Source organism: Daphnia pulicaria, chromosome 1, assembly GCF_021234035.1.
Source record: "Daphnia pulicaria isolate SC F1-1A chromosome 1, SC_F0-13Bv2, whole genome shotgun sequence".
In the NCBI taxonomy this organism is placed as follows: Eukaryota; Metazoa; Arthropoda; class Branchiopoda; order Diplostraca; family Daphniidae; genus Daphnia; species Daphnia pulicaria.
The window spans coordinates 36335179-36353758 of NC_060913.1; the positions used below are offsets into that span (position 1 = coordinate 36335179).

The following is an 18580-nucleotide window of genomic DNA, read 5'->3' on the forward strand; positions in this document are numbered from 1 at the left end:
GCCATAAAGACAACAGTTTATTTTTCAAATATAAAGCAAGAATAAAGAAATACTTGACTTAACGATGAATAAACAATGCAGAATTACACATTACGACTTACGTCATAGTCATTAAAATTAAGAATTTATCACAGGATGACTAACAGTAAATTAAGAATAGAAAAAGTCAAACATAAAAAAGTTATTTTGAAAGATGATCCCTAATTCCGCGTGATAAAGCTAATAATACTGGATCACTTACATTAGATTCAATAGCGGCATTGGAATACTTTAATAACATGTTTTTAATAGTATCTTCTGATAGAGTAAATTTTGCTGGGTTGGGAGGGGAGGGAGGCGGAATGTCAGCCTACAAAATCATAGAAATCGCTTCTTGTTCAGTCAAAGTTGACAAATCGAAAGTCTCATTAACTTCGTTGAAAATTTCCTCTTCTTGAGCGGCTAGTACTTCGGGGTCTGACTCTAGATGTAACCATCTCCTCACCATCTCTTCCCCATTCGAAACCCCTTCTTTCTGAATAACCTCCGTTAATTCTGAAAGACCAAGTGACTCAAGTTTTTCCAAATTATTGGGGTCTAATGAGAATTCGGAAAACATAGTGCAGATATCACGAACTACTCGTCGCTCGGCTTGGGTACGATATTCACGACCATCCACCCTTATTTCGCTGGGAAGGTGGGGAAGGCAACGAGCGTGAATGAAACATGCAGAAATTGTTTTTTCATCTAAAGAGTCCCAACATTTCTTTATAATGCGCCCAGCATCTAAAACATGGGCAGAGTGGCCAAACCGAAGACCCTTCCTTCCTTGTTTTGCCTAAATTTAAATTGTAATTATATTTTAAAAATTATATCATAAAACGCAATTTTTAAAAGATTATTAAGACGGCCGAACCTTTTTTGCGAGCTCCTGTAGCTCTTCAAATTTGTCATACGCAGCCGCAAAAGAGCTCAACATCTCTCGCTTGTAAAGAGTTTTCAGGGTTGTAATGATCCCTTGATCAAGAGGTTGAAAGACGGAGGTGCAATCGGGTGGGAAAAAAATTATTTCGACCTGACCAGTCGGGTCAGCACAAGAAGGATCATGGCCCTAGCAGTTGTCCATTAAAAGGGCGACTGGTTCTTTTGTATGTTTCCGGATTGCAGGCAAAAAAATGTTGTTCCACCAGCCTCTATAAATTTCGCGATCAACCCAAGCGTTTTTTTGGTTCACGTAAGGAACTGGGGACTGCTGATCACGAAAGCAATGGGGATTTTTTGCACTTCCAACCAGAAGCGGGTCAATTTTGCATGTCCCAGTAGCATTTGCGCAAAGAACTAGGGTGAGCCTGTCTTTCGCCCGTAGAGCCTTAGTTCCTCTGACAGTCTTTCTCTGTCCTTCCTCTCTGCAAACATATGTTCGTGTTGGCAAAGCACGGAAAAAAAGACCCGTTTCATCCATGTTAAAAATATTCGACGCATTAAAGCGTTGTAATTTATCCCGAATGGCCTAACATCATACAAAAGGGCATTTACTATGAGTAAACTAAAAAAAAAAAAAAAATTAACCTGAATGAGCGGCTCCATTTCCTCAATATTAACGTCGCCAGCCACTCCAAATAAGCGAAGACTAGGACCGATAAGGCACCGATTCCGCCAATTACGAAACCAGCCATCCGACGCTTTGAAATTCAAAATTCCTCTTAGTTTGGCTTCGTGAGCTGCACGGGCTTGAATGTGGGCGCGAGAAAGGGACAATGGTTTGCACTTGTTGGTTGAGTTTCTCAATTCTTTGAACCACTTAAGCACAGCGTCGTCAAGTTCTGGATAACGAGACTCATTTACCAATCTTTTTTTTGAATCTGAAAACACGTTATCTTCTATACACTTCGCGATGTTTTCTTTATTAACACTTAGTCGATGTATTTGAGACTTGGAAACACCGAATAAAGTTGCTATAAACTGCTCACTTTTTTTATTATTTAAAAGTTCAATTGCCTTTTCTTTGTCTTTCAGAGACAGACAATTTCGCGACTTCCTTTGTGGTTTAACCTTCCCCATGGTGACAAAATCAGACTGATTCTCTTTGTCATTTTGTACGCTGTCTGGTTTCTTACCTATCCTTAACATTTTAATAAGGCACTATTGCCATTACTTCCCGTCTTAGTTACGGAAAATTTTAAGTTCCCGCCGCAAAAATTTAGATCTAGTTATGCATAACTCCGACGGTGGCGCTGAAACACGGCAGAGCCATTTCGGTTCTATAACCGGGTTGGTTTTATAATCGGGCGGTTCGATAAGTGGACCACTACTGTACTGGTGACCATAATTACTAGCAAGTATTTGACTAAATACACGTTACATGCATTACTTAAAGCCCGAATTATTAAACATTTTAAATACAACAGTCCATAATTACTTAAGAACAAAAATACTTGTGTCCTTAATTTCAATAAAACAAAATTTCGTTAGTACTTGATACCATATTTACTAGTGAAAATAATTACTTGTATCCGGATCCCATAATTACCCCTTTATAAACGGTTGTAGACGGGTTATTAGTAATACTAACAAATATAAAGCGCTATACAACTCGTTTTCACCGGGTTCTTAAACCGCATTTAAGACCAGTAAATTTAAGGTTAAAATAACAAAAAATTTCCAGGTAAATGTTATCCTTCATATCCCGAGTAAAAGTTTTTCGTTCGAATTTTCATTTTAAATCCATCAAATCGATGCAAAAAGCGTCTAAAATGCATACGACAATTTTGATTATTAACCGAGATTTAACGCTGTTGTTTCGGTTTTTAGACGGTATTAAAAAAGTAAATCGACTGCGTTTACAATTCATCTGTAAAGCGGATCAGAAATTAATTAAATGTACCGAATTGCTTCTGAAATAAGTATAATATAATTAAATCGAAATATACTTTTATTTGAAGTGACAAAACACATATTTACAAGTTTATTTAGGTTCATATTTATGTTAACACATATAAACATCAGTGAAATAGTTAAATACATTAAAAAAAAATTATAATTATGATACAAGCCGCCAATAAATGATCGTACAACATGTGGCGGTCCACGATGAAAACGTTCCGGCTAAACTTCACCAAATTCTCCAGTTCGTCGAGTTTTTTCTTACGCACGGAGCAAGGAGCAGACGTTGTTCAGTCGACTGTTGACGATACGCAGTCCAGGAGTCTAAACACAAAAATGTTGTCCCCAAAAATTCAAAGATGAAATTAGAAATTTAAGATTCTCTCGCTGTATATACTCGAGGAAATATTTCGGGAACATATTTATAGACTATCTAAATATATATGCATTGCACACACACACACACACATTTATTTACATACCTCGAGGAGTTTTTTTGCATCTTTGCCTCGCTGACAGCTAAGAAAAGCCAGCGACAGATCAAAGATACTGTTCCTCTCCCCGTGGACTTGACTGTTCATTTTCATAAGTCGATCAAGTCTTCTCGTGTCGTCTTTTTCTATCAAACTGGCGGCTAATTCGGTGCTCCAAGGTGTCGAGCGTCGCTCTTTTGTCAAACGATCAAACTCGGCTAGGGCACTGTCCCAATCATCTCTAATTTTAAAAACAAAATGATGACTCACGTTACACAAATGAAAATGAAACTGAAACTTAACGTACCGAACAGCATGGACTTTGACTAGTGAACCTAACAGGGCTCTACTCATTTTCAAGGCTTTCGATTGTTCCAGACAGTCGAATATTTTCTGAATCACTTTGACATTGCCATTTTCGGCAACGGCGTCCATCAGTCGAACAGCACTTGCGTTGACGGATTTCGTCAACTCGATTTTTTCAGCCACTTGCGGATCAGCTTTCAATTTTTCTAGAACGCAAATCGCATCAACTGGCCGACCTCCTTCCAACAGATGAGCAGAGAGATTCATGATTTTAGAAGGCAGGATGATAAGGTCGGGGTCCTTGTGCAGTCGGGAGAATAAATCGAGAGCCTCGTCCAAACGTCCGTGATGGCCGTACAGGTCCATTAACAAGAGATTTGATCCGATCTTGAAAAAAACACTGCGGGCCTCCAGCTTCTGGTCAAATATGTACATTACTCATTTGTAATTTGGTTGAAGAAGAAGATACGAAAAATAAAACAAACCTTTTTCGATGCCAATGCTTCATGTAATTTACGCTCTCGTGCGAATGCACAGAATTTGTTGATGTTTTTCTTATTTGACTGACTATTCGTTCCCAACTGAAGGCGCTTAGACAAGGGATTCAACGGTACAGGAATTAGTTGTCCCGAGGTTATTTCAGCCAAGGGATCAACGGCAGCAGGAGTCAATTGGCCTTCTGATACTTTGTCACGCACAAATTGGGCCACGCTCAAAGAAAGGGTCAATCACTGATCACGAAAAGCTTCTAAAAGAGGCTCAATTACTTCCAGCTGTCGGGAACTGGAAAATAAAAAGAAGAATTTTTGGAAAAGTAGAAATGTACATTGATGACGTAGTATCTTACGGTGTTTGTTCGCAAATCTCTTTTAAAATTGACCCAATTATTTGACCGGATAATTCAATCACTTCGCTTTTCATTTCATCTTCTTCCCCATCTGGCAGTATAGAATTTACCAGTTTGGCAAGGCCTGAAGCATTTCCAGATTTGATATAGGCGGTGGTGATGTCTTCGTACAAACTCCAGTTCATTTTGATGCTATAAAAAAGAATAAAAAGGCTATCAGTTTACTTTCCTGCATCACTTTGTCACTTAACACTTACTAGAAAGTTGAATTGACGCGAATAGCGTCATCAAAATCTAGAGAAGCCAAACTCTTTTGCAAAAGTGCCATTGAAATGGCTGGGAAAGACAACCTGGCCGAACGCAAATTCTGCATTAAAGTTTGACTATTTCCTGTCAAGTGAGGCAAAATGTGCTGTTTGATCGTTCCCATGTTGGGTTCCCATGTTAATTGGCATCAGTTTATCTATTGAATCCTCGTCATTATTGACAATAACAGCAACCTACGATTCAACAAAATTGTTTTAGTTTGTAATCCACTTAATAACAACTTTTAATCATAAATAAACATACCTGTCTGGCAGTAAATCAATGTTTATAGTTTCACCTGTTTTTTTCTGGAAAATGTGGTCAATTTTTGCTATTATTAAAAGTTGATAAAAGTCATAACCCAAAATACAAATAATAATTTATTCAATTACCACTGAAATCTGAAATTTCGTTGTTTTAATAATTCTAATGATTCCAGTGACTTACTATTATTTAAAATCCTTCAGTATGGCATTAGAATCTTTTTTAAAACTTCAGGTGTCACTTACACGGAAGACGTAATGTTTAGTTGTTTACTTTGTCTTGTCGTCTGCTATAAATAATGATTAATGTAATAGACCACGAAAGGATGCTGAGTTGCCAGGTCTGGAAAAGGTCGAAAATCTCATTTGTGGTAAACTTGCCTGAAATTAGCACAGGCCTCTTATGTAGCTGCATTTTCAATTAAATCGTAGTAAGTCAAAGAACAAGTTTATCCCATGTTTTAAATTTTTACATGAATCAAACTCATGTTTCATGTATTGTTCCAAATAATGAGAAATAACCAGGTAAAAATAAAAAATTGGTAATTTCTTTTCAGTTATTGAATGTGTGTTAGGGATGAAATTGAACAATTGATCTCTTTTATTTATTTCTTACAAAATTTTCTTCTCTTACGAAAGAATCACATGATAATGTGGAATTTTACAGAAAAGAAATTACACAGAGTTACGTTTTTTGGGGGGCTGCTCGTGTTGCGCATCGTACTCAATAAGAGCTTTATTCAACTGCACCATCCGTTGGTCGATAGCCATGATCGTTTCCTTGTCAGCTTTAGTTATTGCTGCATCATCGTCATCAACTTGGTTTTCAGTTGCCGCTGCACACGCGGACTTAGTTATGGACTGGCTGTATTCGTACCCAATAAATCTCCGAGCTTTTTGAATAACTTCGGTCATCGTTGACATAGGCAGGGAGGGTCCCTTGTGAATTGCCAGTACGCTATTAATGACAACTAGAGGTAGGATAAAGTTAAGAGATGAATAACTATTTTTCACTTAATCTTTATTATATGATAACCTCCAAAAACTGCATTCAAATTTATCAAGTGGCCAAATGCAAATCTTAAATCTTTGCCTCGTTTCTTCCATTGGATCTTAGAGCAAAGAGATCTGCTGAAAATCGCTAGTAAGACTGCTTTGGCGATTTGGTTTTTCGACCCCAATGTTCTCAGATTATGAATCTGAACAGCACACTACAAGAAAGTGATGTTTGACACAAATATGAGTTTTACATTTTACTAATAGTACATACCAGAGAGATGGAAAGCTCCATGTCACATAGAGCAGCGTTGAGAACAGCTACTTCCTCTGGAAGTAGGATTGGCAAGGAAAGCTGTGACTTTACTACTTTTTTGAAGTGTTCCATGTTATCCTTTATCACAGTTTCGCACGATGCCTTTTCATTTCGCATTGATTTCAGTACATCCAAAATTGAACGTAAAGCCTGTAGGACTTTTTGTTGATAACGAGATTCTGCTTCTCCATTTTCCTCTATTAAACAAAATAGAAAATATTAGAAAATTAAATAAATTAAAAATATAACGTTGAAATATTGGAAGTACCTGATTTCCTTCATTGATAACTTAATAGGTGACAATTGATGATCATAATCCTCCTCGGGGGTAGAATTAGGAGAATCTGGAACACTTTTGTTACCTAATTCAGCAGTGCAACAAATTCGCTTCGCTACCTTCGATGATCCTGCCTTTGGATGCGATTCAGCTTGACCTTCCCATTCCGATTCTTCGTCACCTGACAAATTTACTAGCTGTGATATGCCAGGATGGTTTTCATAATTTTTTTCTTCGGAAGATGTGCGTTTATTTGATAACCGTCTTGAGTTAGATATCTCGTCTTCTAGTCTCGTCGATATCCGTCGTCTCGTATTAGATATCTCGTCTTGTTCTACTTGGACTTGAGCGCCTTCCATCTGTCTTATGGCGTCGAAATTTGGCACTGATGAAAGAAAAAAACTAAAAAAAAACACGAACAAGATTTTGAAAAATGAATTACCTGGGCCGGTTTCCGTTAACAAATCGACTACGTCGTATTCCACATAGGAAGTTTGAGGAAAACGCCTTTTTTTTTAACTTATGTCTCCCCAATTCCATGGTTTTACACCGTTTACATTAAATCCAGGCGAGGGATATAAAAAGTATGCAAGGTTGACGTCCATCCAGGTTTCTGGAACTTTGTAAACAAACGTCTGCACACCTCCATCTGCATCAGGTTCTGTTGTAAGAACAACGTGATAATTTAATGGCGCTTGAAGAGCACTGGCAAGAGTACCAATATCACTATATATCCCCTTCCAGTTCGGATAGCAAACAAAATTCTGGCTTTCCTGAGAAAAAACCAAAACAGTCCAACATGTTAAAAACAATTAACTACCAGCTCAAATTAAAATTAAATTACTTGTTCTTCTGAGGGATAACACGTTCCACTCTTTGTTGTTTGATATGCCATTTTCGTCCGTTCCTTAACCTTTTACGAAATGAAATATAAATAACTAACAGATCAACAATTAAAACATCAATCCAATTTATTCCTATAATAAAAACTCAAAAACTAGAGAAATTTCAAGAACTTACTTTAAAGTTGATGTGTGATCCCTTAGGTTGAATGCACGAAATGAACGAAGTAGTGAAGTTAGGTAATGAGCAGGACTATTATGCATGCGGGTGTGTAATAAACTAATCCTGTAACGGTAGGCCTTCATTCATTAATTGTAGATTTATAGGTATTTTTTTGCATGCGGGCACAATCGAGTGCCAGATGGTGTCGTTGTATCCTCCCTCTTCTTATAATTGCTCTGATCAACCGTGATCAGAAAGGATTATAAGTTACAAGGATTTACAAGTTTACAGGCCGTAAACATTCAGTAGGCCTTGCTCAAACGTAATATGTAATACACACTGGCCTAAACATATATTAGCTACAATGTTGACCGACGAAGAAATTAAAAAAGTTCTTTTATATAGTGAATTTTCGGTACGAAAGAGAAAACGTACGTTGGAAGAGTTGCAACCAACATACGCATCAGTTTTGCGAAGAAAAGCTTTGCGAGTTATTAAAGATTGGTGTACACAAGGCGTTCCAACAAGAATATGGAACAATGTTAAAAGCGATCCGAATCTTGTACTGAGGTTTAATTTGCAACCAATGGAAGAAATGCAATCCCAATTTCAGCGTGATGTGGTAACAAATCATATGAATCATAATAACAGTTCGATAAATATAATTGTATAAAATTTGTTTTTATTAATCAGAATGCTTCAAATGATAATCAAGAAAACGCATCGATTATTGATGAAAACTCACTTGTAGAGGAAAATGATGACTCAGTTGATCATCAGTCGAAGGATACAACAATAAATGAGTTTGAGGATATGGAAACTGTCCTATATGAGAACGAAGCCCAATTACTGGAACAGAATGAACAGCCTGGAAATGAGCAAATTACTTTAATAAAGATTTTACGGCATTTTGCAGCTTACACAAATCAAAAACAAATACACCTAACGTATCTACTCAAATTACTGAAGCTGTATGAGCCTATTCCATATTATTCTTTGTTACCAAGCACTGGACAAGAACTTATGCATGTGGATGGAAGCGATTGGCCCACTTCAACAAATAATGCACAAAAATCAAGACAGTTGCCATCTGCTGTATCAATTAATGATGGAAAATATGTACATTTCGGCTTAGAAAATGCCTTAAGTGGAAATTCTGCTGGACTAATCCATCGCGACGCAGATTTGATGCAATTTGTTGATTTGTACTATAAAAATGCAAGTATTCTTCCAAAAAATTTGCGGAAAAGAGTAAATATTATATTTATATCCTTTACCTTACAGTGCATATAATTTCCTCAATCTTTACATAGATTGAAGCATTTGACGTTTACTCAATTACGGAGAAAGCTAAAGCCACTCTACGAGGAGAAAAAATTGTAGTTCCTGAATTGTGTTTGGAGAAAACCCCTCATTTCAACATAGATATCAACATCGACGAAGCCAAGCTAAACGAAGACGAAAATGCTCCTACGATAACACCTATTCTTGGAAGAATTCACTCAATTCAGTCAGATGCAAAAAGTCTTGACAACATCACTCTTTTGGAGACTTCAGTTTTCATCATCGGTTTTTATGTTGGAAAGAGTAAGCCTACCGATATTCACAGATTTCTTCAAGACCTTATTCGTGAACTTTCTCACCTTTCCCCTTCAAATGAAAACATTGCCGACATAAATGAGCGTTGCTGCACAGCTTCACTTCGTTGTGTCATTGCTGATGGTCCAATGAGATCTTTTCTTAAAAGAACTAAAGGCCATTCCGGTTATTGGTGTTGTGACCGTTGTATTCAGAAAGGTGAAATGGTTAATCGAACTATCTTTCTACGAAATGTCAATGCCCCTGCTAGAACCGATGCAGATTTCTTGACTTATCATGTCAACGATTATTCTATTGATGAACACTTGAAAGACCCAAACGATGTTAGTCCTTTCCTCAATGTAAATTTGCCAATGGTATCAGGCTTTGTCATTGATCCTATGCATACTGTTATCGAGGGTGCCTTTGGCCGACGTTTAGAGGGATTTGTATTCGTGCCAGCCGAGGGCAAACTTACAAGCACACAGATAGCTGAAGCCAACAAACGAATCAAGTTCTTTCACTTGTGCCGACCATACGGATTTGACCGTTTTGTTGACAAGCTGGAAAAATGCAAGAACTATAAGATTCATGTGAAACGTAACATTCTTTATTATCTATTATTTCCTCTCTTCAAGGGAATTCTCAGTGAAAATGACCTCGAACATATTATGTTGTTACAATATGGCATGATGTTATTGGGGTCTTTCAATGGAGAACCCGTTCCAAAAGAAATAATTTTAAAGGCCAAAAACATCTTAGATAGATATTCTGTGGAGCTGACTGAGAGAGAAATACCTTGTTGATTTGTCAGCCATCAAGTTTCTCATGTGTGGCAGTATTCATAAAACTTTCAATGCGGGATTGAAACTTTGAGTGCATTTCCTTTCGAGAGTTTCCAAGTTTTCTTTCGAAGATGTATAAGAAGTGGAAATCTCCAAGCTGAACAGATACGTAACAGATGTGTTGAAAAGTCTAAGTACCAACTCCCGACAACTTCATGTGGAACTATTATTGAGACTAAAGTACAATTAATGCTGGAAGGAATAAAAAATAACAGCAGGGTACTTAAATATTGTAATAAGGGAGGTCGATGGCCTAAAAAAATTGTTTTCAATAACTTTGTCATGACTAATTTATTCCTCAATAATATTTTCCTCGATAACCAAAAATCTGCCTTCGTTTGTGTTGACATTCTTGCGTGTAGTGGTATGGAATTAGTTTAAATTGTTGCACGTAAATTTGTATCTCTTGAAAATGCCCATGTTCAGCCATATCGATCGTCAGATCACAACACATTTTCTGCTCATACCCTCAGTGCGCCTACATTTTTCCGCTATCCTTCACAAGTATTTTGTAAAATGATGGCTCTTCCTCTTAATCCAACTCCACCAATAACTTTTTAAAATGAGGAATTACGTTGGTATTTAGTTCCTCTGTTGCATACATCTGATAATTTCAACTAAATACAACTTTGTAAATTGCCATGTAAATGTCAGCGGTACTTTTATTCTGTAATCAGCCAGGTCTTTTGTCACCTGAAGGTCTATTGGTTAAAGAGTTGAATAATGAATAACAAGGTCAAAGTATCAAGTCCCGGATAAGACAAATATTTATTGTTCGTATATTCAAATATATGTGATATAAAATTTATGAAAATATTTCTGATGAAAATTTTAAATCGGAGAATTGACTTTAAAAAAATCAATTTATAATGAAGAAAGCTAACGATTCTTGACTGCATTTATCATTTCCATATATTTTGCATTTATTTTGAAAATAACAAACTCAAATTCCCAAACTTCGGCTGGAAAACATAAAATTCAGAAAAACTCTAATACAACTCTATTTTTATGCGTTTACTTTGAGTGGGCTGAAACGGAATAGTCCCCAGACGCTAAAATTCTTCTCGGGATATAATACCGTCACTTCAAAACGTTTTTTTTTATCCGTTGCCATCCGGTTTGCCACTGGTTTTGACAACGGTTATTTGTCGGTTGGGTAGTTGTCGGGAAAACCTCTAATTTACCCTTAATTTCTCGGCGAGTTTAAAACTAAGATTTAGAAAGGTGTTTTTCTCCATTGCTTTCCGCCTTTTTGGTTTGCCAATGGTTATTTCTACCGACGAAAACTTATTTTAAGGGGGAATTTTGGGACCAAGTAATTCTTAATTTACCGTTAACTATTTCCAACTTGACAACTTTAAACGAGTAACGCAACTGTTTTTTTAACCGTATTCATTCAGTTAACCAACGGTTATTTACACTAACTGAAATATGTAATTAAAGAGTAAATTTTAGGTTAAGAACACTTATTTTCCTCTCGTAAATCTTTGCTGCGTAACACCATTGTTCGAAACAACATGTCCTCTCCGACTTAAGACAAGGCTTTGTCTGAAACTTTTCATGTAACAGACAAAGACATGTCTTAAGTTTTCCTTATTTTTATTACATTGCCTCCTTATATTTGTTATACATTTATTTTATCCCTTTTCAATTCACAGTATAAACGTCCAAACGTTTATATTCCCTTTCATAATTTTATAAAAAAAATTCTGTTTTAATGGTATGGGTGACATAAAAAATTTCAGACAAAGACATGTCTTAAGTTTTCCTTATTTTTATTACATTGCCTCCTTATATTTGTTATACATTTATTTTATCCCTTTTCAATTCACAGCATAAACGTCCAAACGTTTATATTCCCTTTCATAATTTTCTAAAAAAATTCTGTTTTAATAGTATGGGTGACATAAAAAATTTCAGACAAAGCCATGTCTTAAGTTTTCCTTATTTTTATTACATTGCCTCCTTATATTTGTTATACATTTATTTTATCCCTTTTCAATTCACAGCATAAACGTCTAAACGTTTATATTCCCTTTCATAATTTTATAAAAAAATTCTGTTTTAATGGTATGGGTGACATAAAAAAATTCAGACAAAGCCATGTCTTAAGTTTTTCTTATTTTTATTACACTGCCTCCTTATATTTGTTATACATTTATTTTTTCTCTTTTCAATTCACAGCATAAACGTCCAAACGTTTATATTCCCTTTCATAATTTTATAAAAAAATTTCTGTTTCAATGGTATGGGTGACATAAAAAATTTCAGACACAGCCTTATCTTAAGTCGCAGAGCATGTTGAGGGTTGCACATTTTGAGAATTTTTTTTCTTTTTATCTTAGCATTTCTTTAAAAAACTTAAACCTTAGCGTAAAGCAATTATCAAGTTTACTTCAAGATTTGAAAAAAAAAACATTTTTTGAAAATTCTTCCCATTTTCATTGTTGGAGCTTGGATACGCTGCTTAAAAAGTCGGTAAATTTTTAATGTGTAGATATTCACAAATGGCCTCCGGCGGTAAAATTTGCAGGGTAGAGGTTTTGTTATATTGACTCCGGCGGTAAATTTGCAGGATAGAGGATATTAACGCTTTGTCTCCGGCGGTAAATTAGTAGTGTAGAATTTTTCACGCATTGCTTCCGGCTGTTTTTTTTTCAATATGTATATTCTTTAATTTTACTGTTTAGTTTTGTGTAAAAATTTTTTTTTCGCGAAATTTTGACTTGTCTGAGTCATGGCTAACAAAAAAGCATCAGTAAAAAAAATTTATCCTTATAAAAAGTGAGACTATAACTGAAATTGAACCATCAAACTCTTTATTACTAAGCCGGTGCTATAACCATTATGCTATTACAGATTACAAATATTATCATTTAAAAAATATATATATTGTTTTGCGTCAACGCCGTGTTTTTTACGTGAAAAATTTTCTATTACGATATATCGTCGGTACCACATCTTGGCTGCGCGTACCCATCCCCTGAAACGCCGTTATTCACGATAATTGATGTAGGCGGGAGTGGGCTTGAACCACCATACTTGACATCTTAAAACCAGAGCCATAGCCACTACACCGTCAGCTGCTGTGATTGTGTAACCTTTGCTAGATTCAATTGGCCTCCGGCGGTAAATTTGTAGGGTAGAGATGTTCAAGCATTGCCTGACATAAGATATTCACGCACGATTGAATTAAACGGACGCGACAACGAATACGATTGCGGTCACGGGGCAGACGAGTAGCGCACGATCGTTCATTATTTTAGTGCTTATTGCGGGTCCGTCCGTTATTTTAGCGCTAAGCGAAATCCGTCATCTGTTTTAAGCGGCTCGCACAGCAATAAACAGTTTCGTTGAATATTTTGTGCTAGATCTAGCACAAATCTAAGCGTGCGTGGCGATAATGATTGCATTTTGTTTAACTTTTGTGAATTGCGCTAAACGTAGCGCAATTAAGTTCATTGATAGCATTTACGAAACGAGGAGAACCAGCTAAAATAAATATTTTCAGCGAAAAATCGATAAGTCAAATATTTCGTGCTAGATCTAGCGCTATGTAAGCGCGCTTGTCGAAAATGATTTAATTGAGATTAACGCACGCGCGATGCGCTAAATTCTGTGCAATACATTTCACATATAATTTACGAAACGCTTAGCGCCACTTAACGCACATCGCATTTAAGTAAAATGAACGGGCGCACTTCTCGTAAATTTTGGCTTGAAATTAATGGCGCTAAATTTTGCGCATCTTGCAGACGCATACACATAGGCTAAAAGAGCGCCTGTAATTTGATCTATTGGCCTGTATAGAAATGTACAGTCACGCGCATGTCTATTTTTAGCGATTATTGCGGGCCGGTTCGCCATTTTAGCGCTTGCGCTAATTTTTTTCTTCTTAATAACTTACGCGCGATTTAAAAAATTTTGTGCGCTACTTAACGCGCATCACTCTAAACGAGCTCTCTCATCATATGAAATTTATCCCGCTAATATTTTAACCATAAAATTCACTTGCTGGCGACGACACGTACACAGATTAGTCCGATTATGGGTTTCACGACGGTCGATCTGTCCCGGTTGATCGGCTACCCGTCGTTGACGGCTTTTCTTTACGGCCGAGAGACCTCGCTACTCAATAAATAAAACAAATTATAATTTAAAACCAAAATTTGCGAGAAGCGCGCTTGTTGAATTTACTTAAATGCGATGTGCGTTAGCCTTAAGTAGCGCAGAATATTTAAAGCGCGTTTCGCTAATAAAATAATGAAAATAACCGCGCTAAATTTTGCTTATCGTGCACAAGTTTATTACAAGTAAATGACAAGCGCAATGCGAGCTTACATCGCGCAAGATCCAGTCTAGATCTAGCGCGAAATATTTGACTAATCTATATTTCGCGCTAAATATTTTTTTACCTGGATATCCGGGTTTCGTAAATTATATAATGAACTTGATAGCGCTACGTCTAGCGCATCCCGCAAAAGTTAAGCACAAATAAATCATTAGCGCCATGAGCGCTAAGAAAGATAGCCCTAATTCTTGCTCGAAATAATTGACTTCGTTATTTTTCGTGCAGTGAGCCGCCAAGAACGGGATGGGCGACGATTACGCTTAAATAACGGACGGGTGCGTGTGCTACTCGTCTGACCGCTGTCGCCACAATCGTTTTCCTTGTCTCGCCTGTTTAATAAATTTTAGTGCGATGCGCGTTAGGTAGCGCAATAACATATTTATTTAATCGCTTTCGCGTTTCGTAATAAATCTGACGAAATGGATTTTCGATAAAGTATAGCGCATCCGGCATCGCGTGCTATAGTGAAGCACAAGTAAATTATTAGAAGCCTACTACGCGTTTAAAAGTGTATGCTGTTATTTCCGCTTTGCCAGCAGCCTGAAATAGCGGACAGGCGACATAGCGCTAGATCTAGCACGAATTATTTGACTTTTTTAGCGCTAATGTCCGTTTCTGAGCGAAGACCACCTGTCTATACTGTTTTAGGCGGCTCACTCCGCGCAAATAATTAATTCAAAAATATCGTGCTAGATCTAGCTCATAAGCGCGCATTGCACTAATGATCTGGATAACTTGCTTGTGATAAGCTAAATAGCGCACGATAAATATCATCATAAAATTTAAGAAACGAGCAAGTGCTAAAAATAATATTTTACCCTTAAATTCCGTGCTGGCCAGACTAGTGAGACTACCGCTTGCTTGCAACGACACACATGTGGTTCATGTAGTCGCAAAGGGGCAGTACTGCAATCCCGGAATAAAACGGCGAAATATTACCGCAATAAATTTCAGCCCAAACTTTGCGGGATGTGCTTCCGTTGTATTTACTTTAATTCGATGCGCGTTAAGTAGCTATATGAATTAATTTTTTTAATAGAATTGAATTTTTTCTTTAATATTATGATAAAATTCATGACGAAGAATAATAAATAACAATAAATAGCAAAATGTGCGTAAGTTAATCTTAATTAAATCATAAGCGTCATGCACGCTTATTAGCGAGAAATCTAGCGCGAAATATTTAACGTAATTATTTTCATGGAGTGAGCTTCTGAAAGAGTGGACAGGCGACGCTTAGCGATAAAGTAACGTGTGATGCTCAAAATTTGGCGCAATTTATTTCAGCCGGAAATTTGCCAGAAGTGCGACAGTTAAATTTAGCTTACTTGATTATGATGCGCGGTAAGCAGCGTTAAATATTTATTTCAGTGCTTGCGCGTTTCATAAATAATAGGATGAAATAAATTAGAATAAATTTAGCGCAACGTGCGCAAGTTAATCAAAAAAACATTAGCACAATTCGCGCTTACATAGCACTAGATCTAGCATGAATTAGCCTATTTGACTTCGTAATTTTTCGAGCTAAAGATTTATTATAGCGGTTTATCTTCGTTTCATAAATTATACTATATTAAACTTGATTGCGATTAATTTATCGCATCCCTCAAAAGTTAAGGAAAAATTAATCGTTATTAGCGCCATGCTCGCTTAGATAGCAATATAGATCTAGCGCGAAATATTTGACTTTGTTTTTTTTTGTTCACTGAGCAGACGGGCGGCACTTAGCGCTAAAATAATGGATGGCCGGATCCGTGATAAGCACTAAAATAACGGACAAGCGTTCGGTACTCGTCCGACAAGTCACCGCAATCGTTTTTCTTGTCGCGCCCATAATAATATTTGATACAATGCGCGTTTATTAGCGCAAACTATTTATTTCAGCGCTTGTGCGTTTCGTAAATTTTCGAATTTAGCGCTTCGTTCGCAAGTTAAGTACAAATAAATTATTAGAGCAATTGACTTGATTGCGATGCGCGTTATGTTTGTATGATATGTAGCGCTAAATATTTATTTTAGCGCTTATATCGCTCTTTTATAATATGATGGAATTAATTGCGCGTCATTTAGATCATCGCGCGAAAGATAATTTCAATTTATTTTTTAGCGCCATGCGCGCTTAATATATAGCGCTAAATCTAAAACAAATATATATAGCTAAAACAACTTTCAGCATTCATAAATTTTCTCATAAATAAAATATATCTAAAATAAATCTGGCTGGATATAAAATATATCGCAAATATGTAATCTTCGCGTTTACCTTTCGCTTAGTAGCGCTATATATAATAGTCCCTTGTCTATAAAGCGCAAAGGGCTAAAATGGGGAGGAGTTTGTTTGTGTTTCTGTCTGTTTGTTTGTCCGTAGGTGTGAACGCACGCTGTGATTGGTCGAGCTTACCACCGGAGGCAATACGTCATCACATCTATCTTACAAGGATACCGCCGGAGGCTATGTCGCTCTACACTGCGAATTTACCGCCGGAGGTCGTGCGGGATTTCTCTACCCTACAAATTTACCGCCGGAGGCCAAGCGTGAATATCCTATGTCAGGCAATGCGTGAACATCTCTACCCTACAAATTTACCGCCGGAGGCCAATTGAATCTAGCAAAGGTTACACAATTTTAGCAGCTGACGGTGTAATGGCTATGGCTCTGGCTTTAAGATGTCAAGTATGGTGGTTCAAGCCCACTCCCGTTTACATCGTTTATCGTGAATAACGGCGTGTCAGGGGATGGATACGTGCAGCCAAGGTGCGGTCCCGACGATATATCGTGATAGAAAATTTTTCACGCAAAAAACACGGCGTTGACGCAAAAAAATATATATATTTTTTAAATAGTTAAATTTAATCTGAAATAGCATAATGGTTACAGCACTGGCGTGGTATTGAAGAGATTTATGGTTCGATTGATGTGATAGCCTTTTTTTTTATAAGGATAAATTTTTTTTACGGATGCTTTTGTTAGCCATGACTCAGACAAGTCAAAATTTGGCGAAAAAAAAAAATTTTTACACAAAACTAAACAGTAAAATTACAGAATATACATATTGAAAAAAAAACAGCCGGAAGCAATGCGTGAAAAATTCTACACTACTAATTTACCGCCGGAGGCTTAACGTTAATATCCTCTATCCTGCAAATTTACCGCCGGAGTCAATATAACACAACCTCTACCCTGCAAATTTACCGCCGGAGGCCATGTGTGAATATCTACACATTAAAAATTTACCGACTATTTAAGCAGCGTATCCAAGCTCCAACAATGAAAATGGGAAGAATTTTCAAAAAATGTTTTTTTCAAATCTTGAAGTAAACTTGATAATTGCTTTACGCTAAGGTTTAAGTTTTTTAAAGAAATGCTAAGATAAAAAGAAAAAAAATTCTCAAAATGTGCAACCCTCAACATGCTCTGCGACTTAAGATAAGGCTGTGTCTGAAATTTTTTATGTCACCCATACCATTAAAACAGAAAATTTTTTAGAAAATTATGAAAGGAAATATAAACGTTTGGACGTTTATGCTGTGAATTGAAAAGGGATAAAATAAATGTATAACAAATATAAGGAGGCAATGTAATAAAAATAAGGAAAACTTAAGACATGGCTTTGTCTGAAATTTTTTATGCCACCCATACTATTAAAACAGAAAATTTTTTAGAAAATTATGAAAGGGAATATAAACGTTTGGACGTTTATGCTGTGAATTGAAAAGGGATAAAATAAATGTATAACAAATATAAGGAGGAAATGTAATAAAAATAAGGAAAACTTAAGACATGTTTTTGTCTGAAATTTTTTAATGTCACCCATACCATTAAAACCGAAATTTTTTTAGAAAATTATGAAAGGGAATATAAACGTTTGGACGTTTATGCTGTGAATTGAAAAGGGATAAAATAAATGTATAACAAATATAAGGAGGCAATGTAATAAAAATAAGGAAAACTTAAGACATGTCTTTGTCTGAAATTTTTTATGTCAACCATACCATTAAAACAGAATTTTTTTTAAGAAAATTATGAAAGGAAATATAAACGTTTGGACGTTTATGCTGTGAATTGAAAAGGGATAAAATTAATGCATCACAAATATAAGGAGGCAATGTAATAAAAATAAGGAAAACTTAAGACATGTCTTTGTCTGTTACATG

General features: G+C 36.3%; 2 protein-coding genes across 2 annotated transcripts; both read right to left on the minus strand.

Moving 5' to 3' along the window:
- Positions 1-3056: 3056 nt before the first annotated feature.
- On the minus strand, positions 3057-3759 carry LOC124312059. Its single transcript, XM_046776497.1, has 3 exons — positions 3643-3759; positions 3345-3576; positions 3057-3186 (listed from the first exon to the last, which is right to left on the minus strand). The coding sequence occupies exons 1-3, from the start codon at positions 3687-3689 to the stop codon at positions 3124-3126; spliced, it is 342 nt and encodes a 113-aa protein (XP_046632453.1). The 5' UTR covers positions 3690-3759; the 3' UTR covers positions 3057-3123.
- A 531-nt stretch (positions 3760-4290) lies between these two features.
- LOC124312040 lies at positions 4291-5257 on the minus strand. The gene is made up of 5 exons (XM_046776452.1): positions 5187-5257; positions 5059-5125; positions 4746-4988; positions 4489-4680; positions 4291-4424 (listed from the first exon to the last, which is right to left on the minus strand). The coding sequence occupies exons 3-5, from the start codon at positions 4916-4918 to the stop codon at positions 4370-4372; spliced, it is 420 nt and encodes a 139-aa protein (XP_046632408.1). The 5' UTR covers positions 4919-4988; positions 5059-5125; positions 5187-5257; the 3' UTR covers positions 4291-4369.
- Positions 5258-18580: the final 13323 nt, after the last annotated feature.

Coding starts and splice junctions, on each gene's coding strand:
- LOC124312059 (XM_046776497.1), bottom strand. CDS start 3,689: ATGAGTAGAGCCCTGTTAGGTTCACTAGTCAAAGTCCATGCTGTTCG. Junction 3,577..3,642: donor GTCAAAGTCCATGCTGTTCG/GTACGTTAAGTT, acceptor TTTTAAAATTAG/AGATGATTGGGACAGTGCCC. Junction 3,187..3,344: donor ATGCAAAAAAACTCCTCGAG/GTATGTAAATAA, acceptor TTTTGTGTTTAG/ACTCCTGGACTGCGTATCGT.
- LOC124312040 (XM_046776452.1), bottom strand. CDS start 4,918: ATGGGAACGATCAAACAGCACATTTTGCCTCACTTGACAGGAAATAGT. Junction 4,681..4,745: donor CGCGTCAATTCAACTTTCTA/GTAAGTGTTAAG, acceptor TCTTTTTTATAG/CATCAAAATGAACTGGAGTT. Junction 4,425..4,488: donor GAGATTTGCGAACAAACACC/GTAAGATACTAC, acceptor TTTATTTTCCAG/TTCCCGACAGCTGGAAGTAA.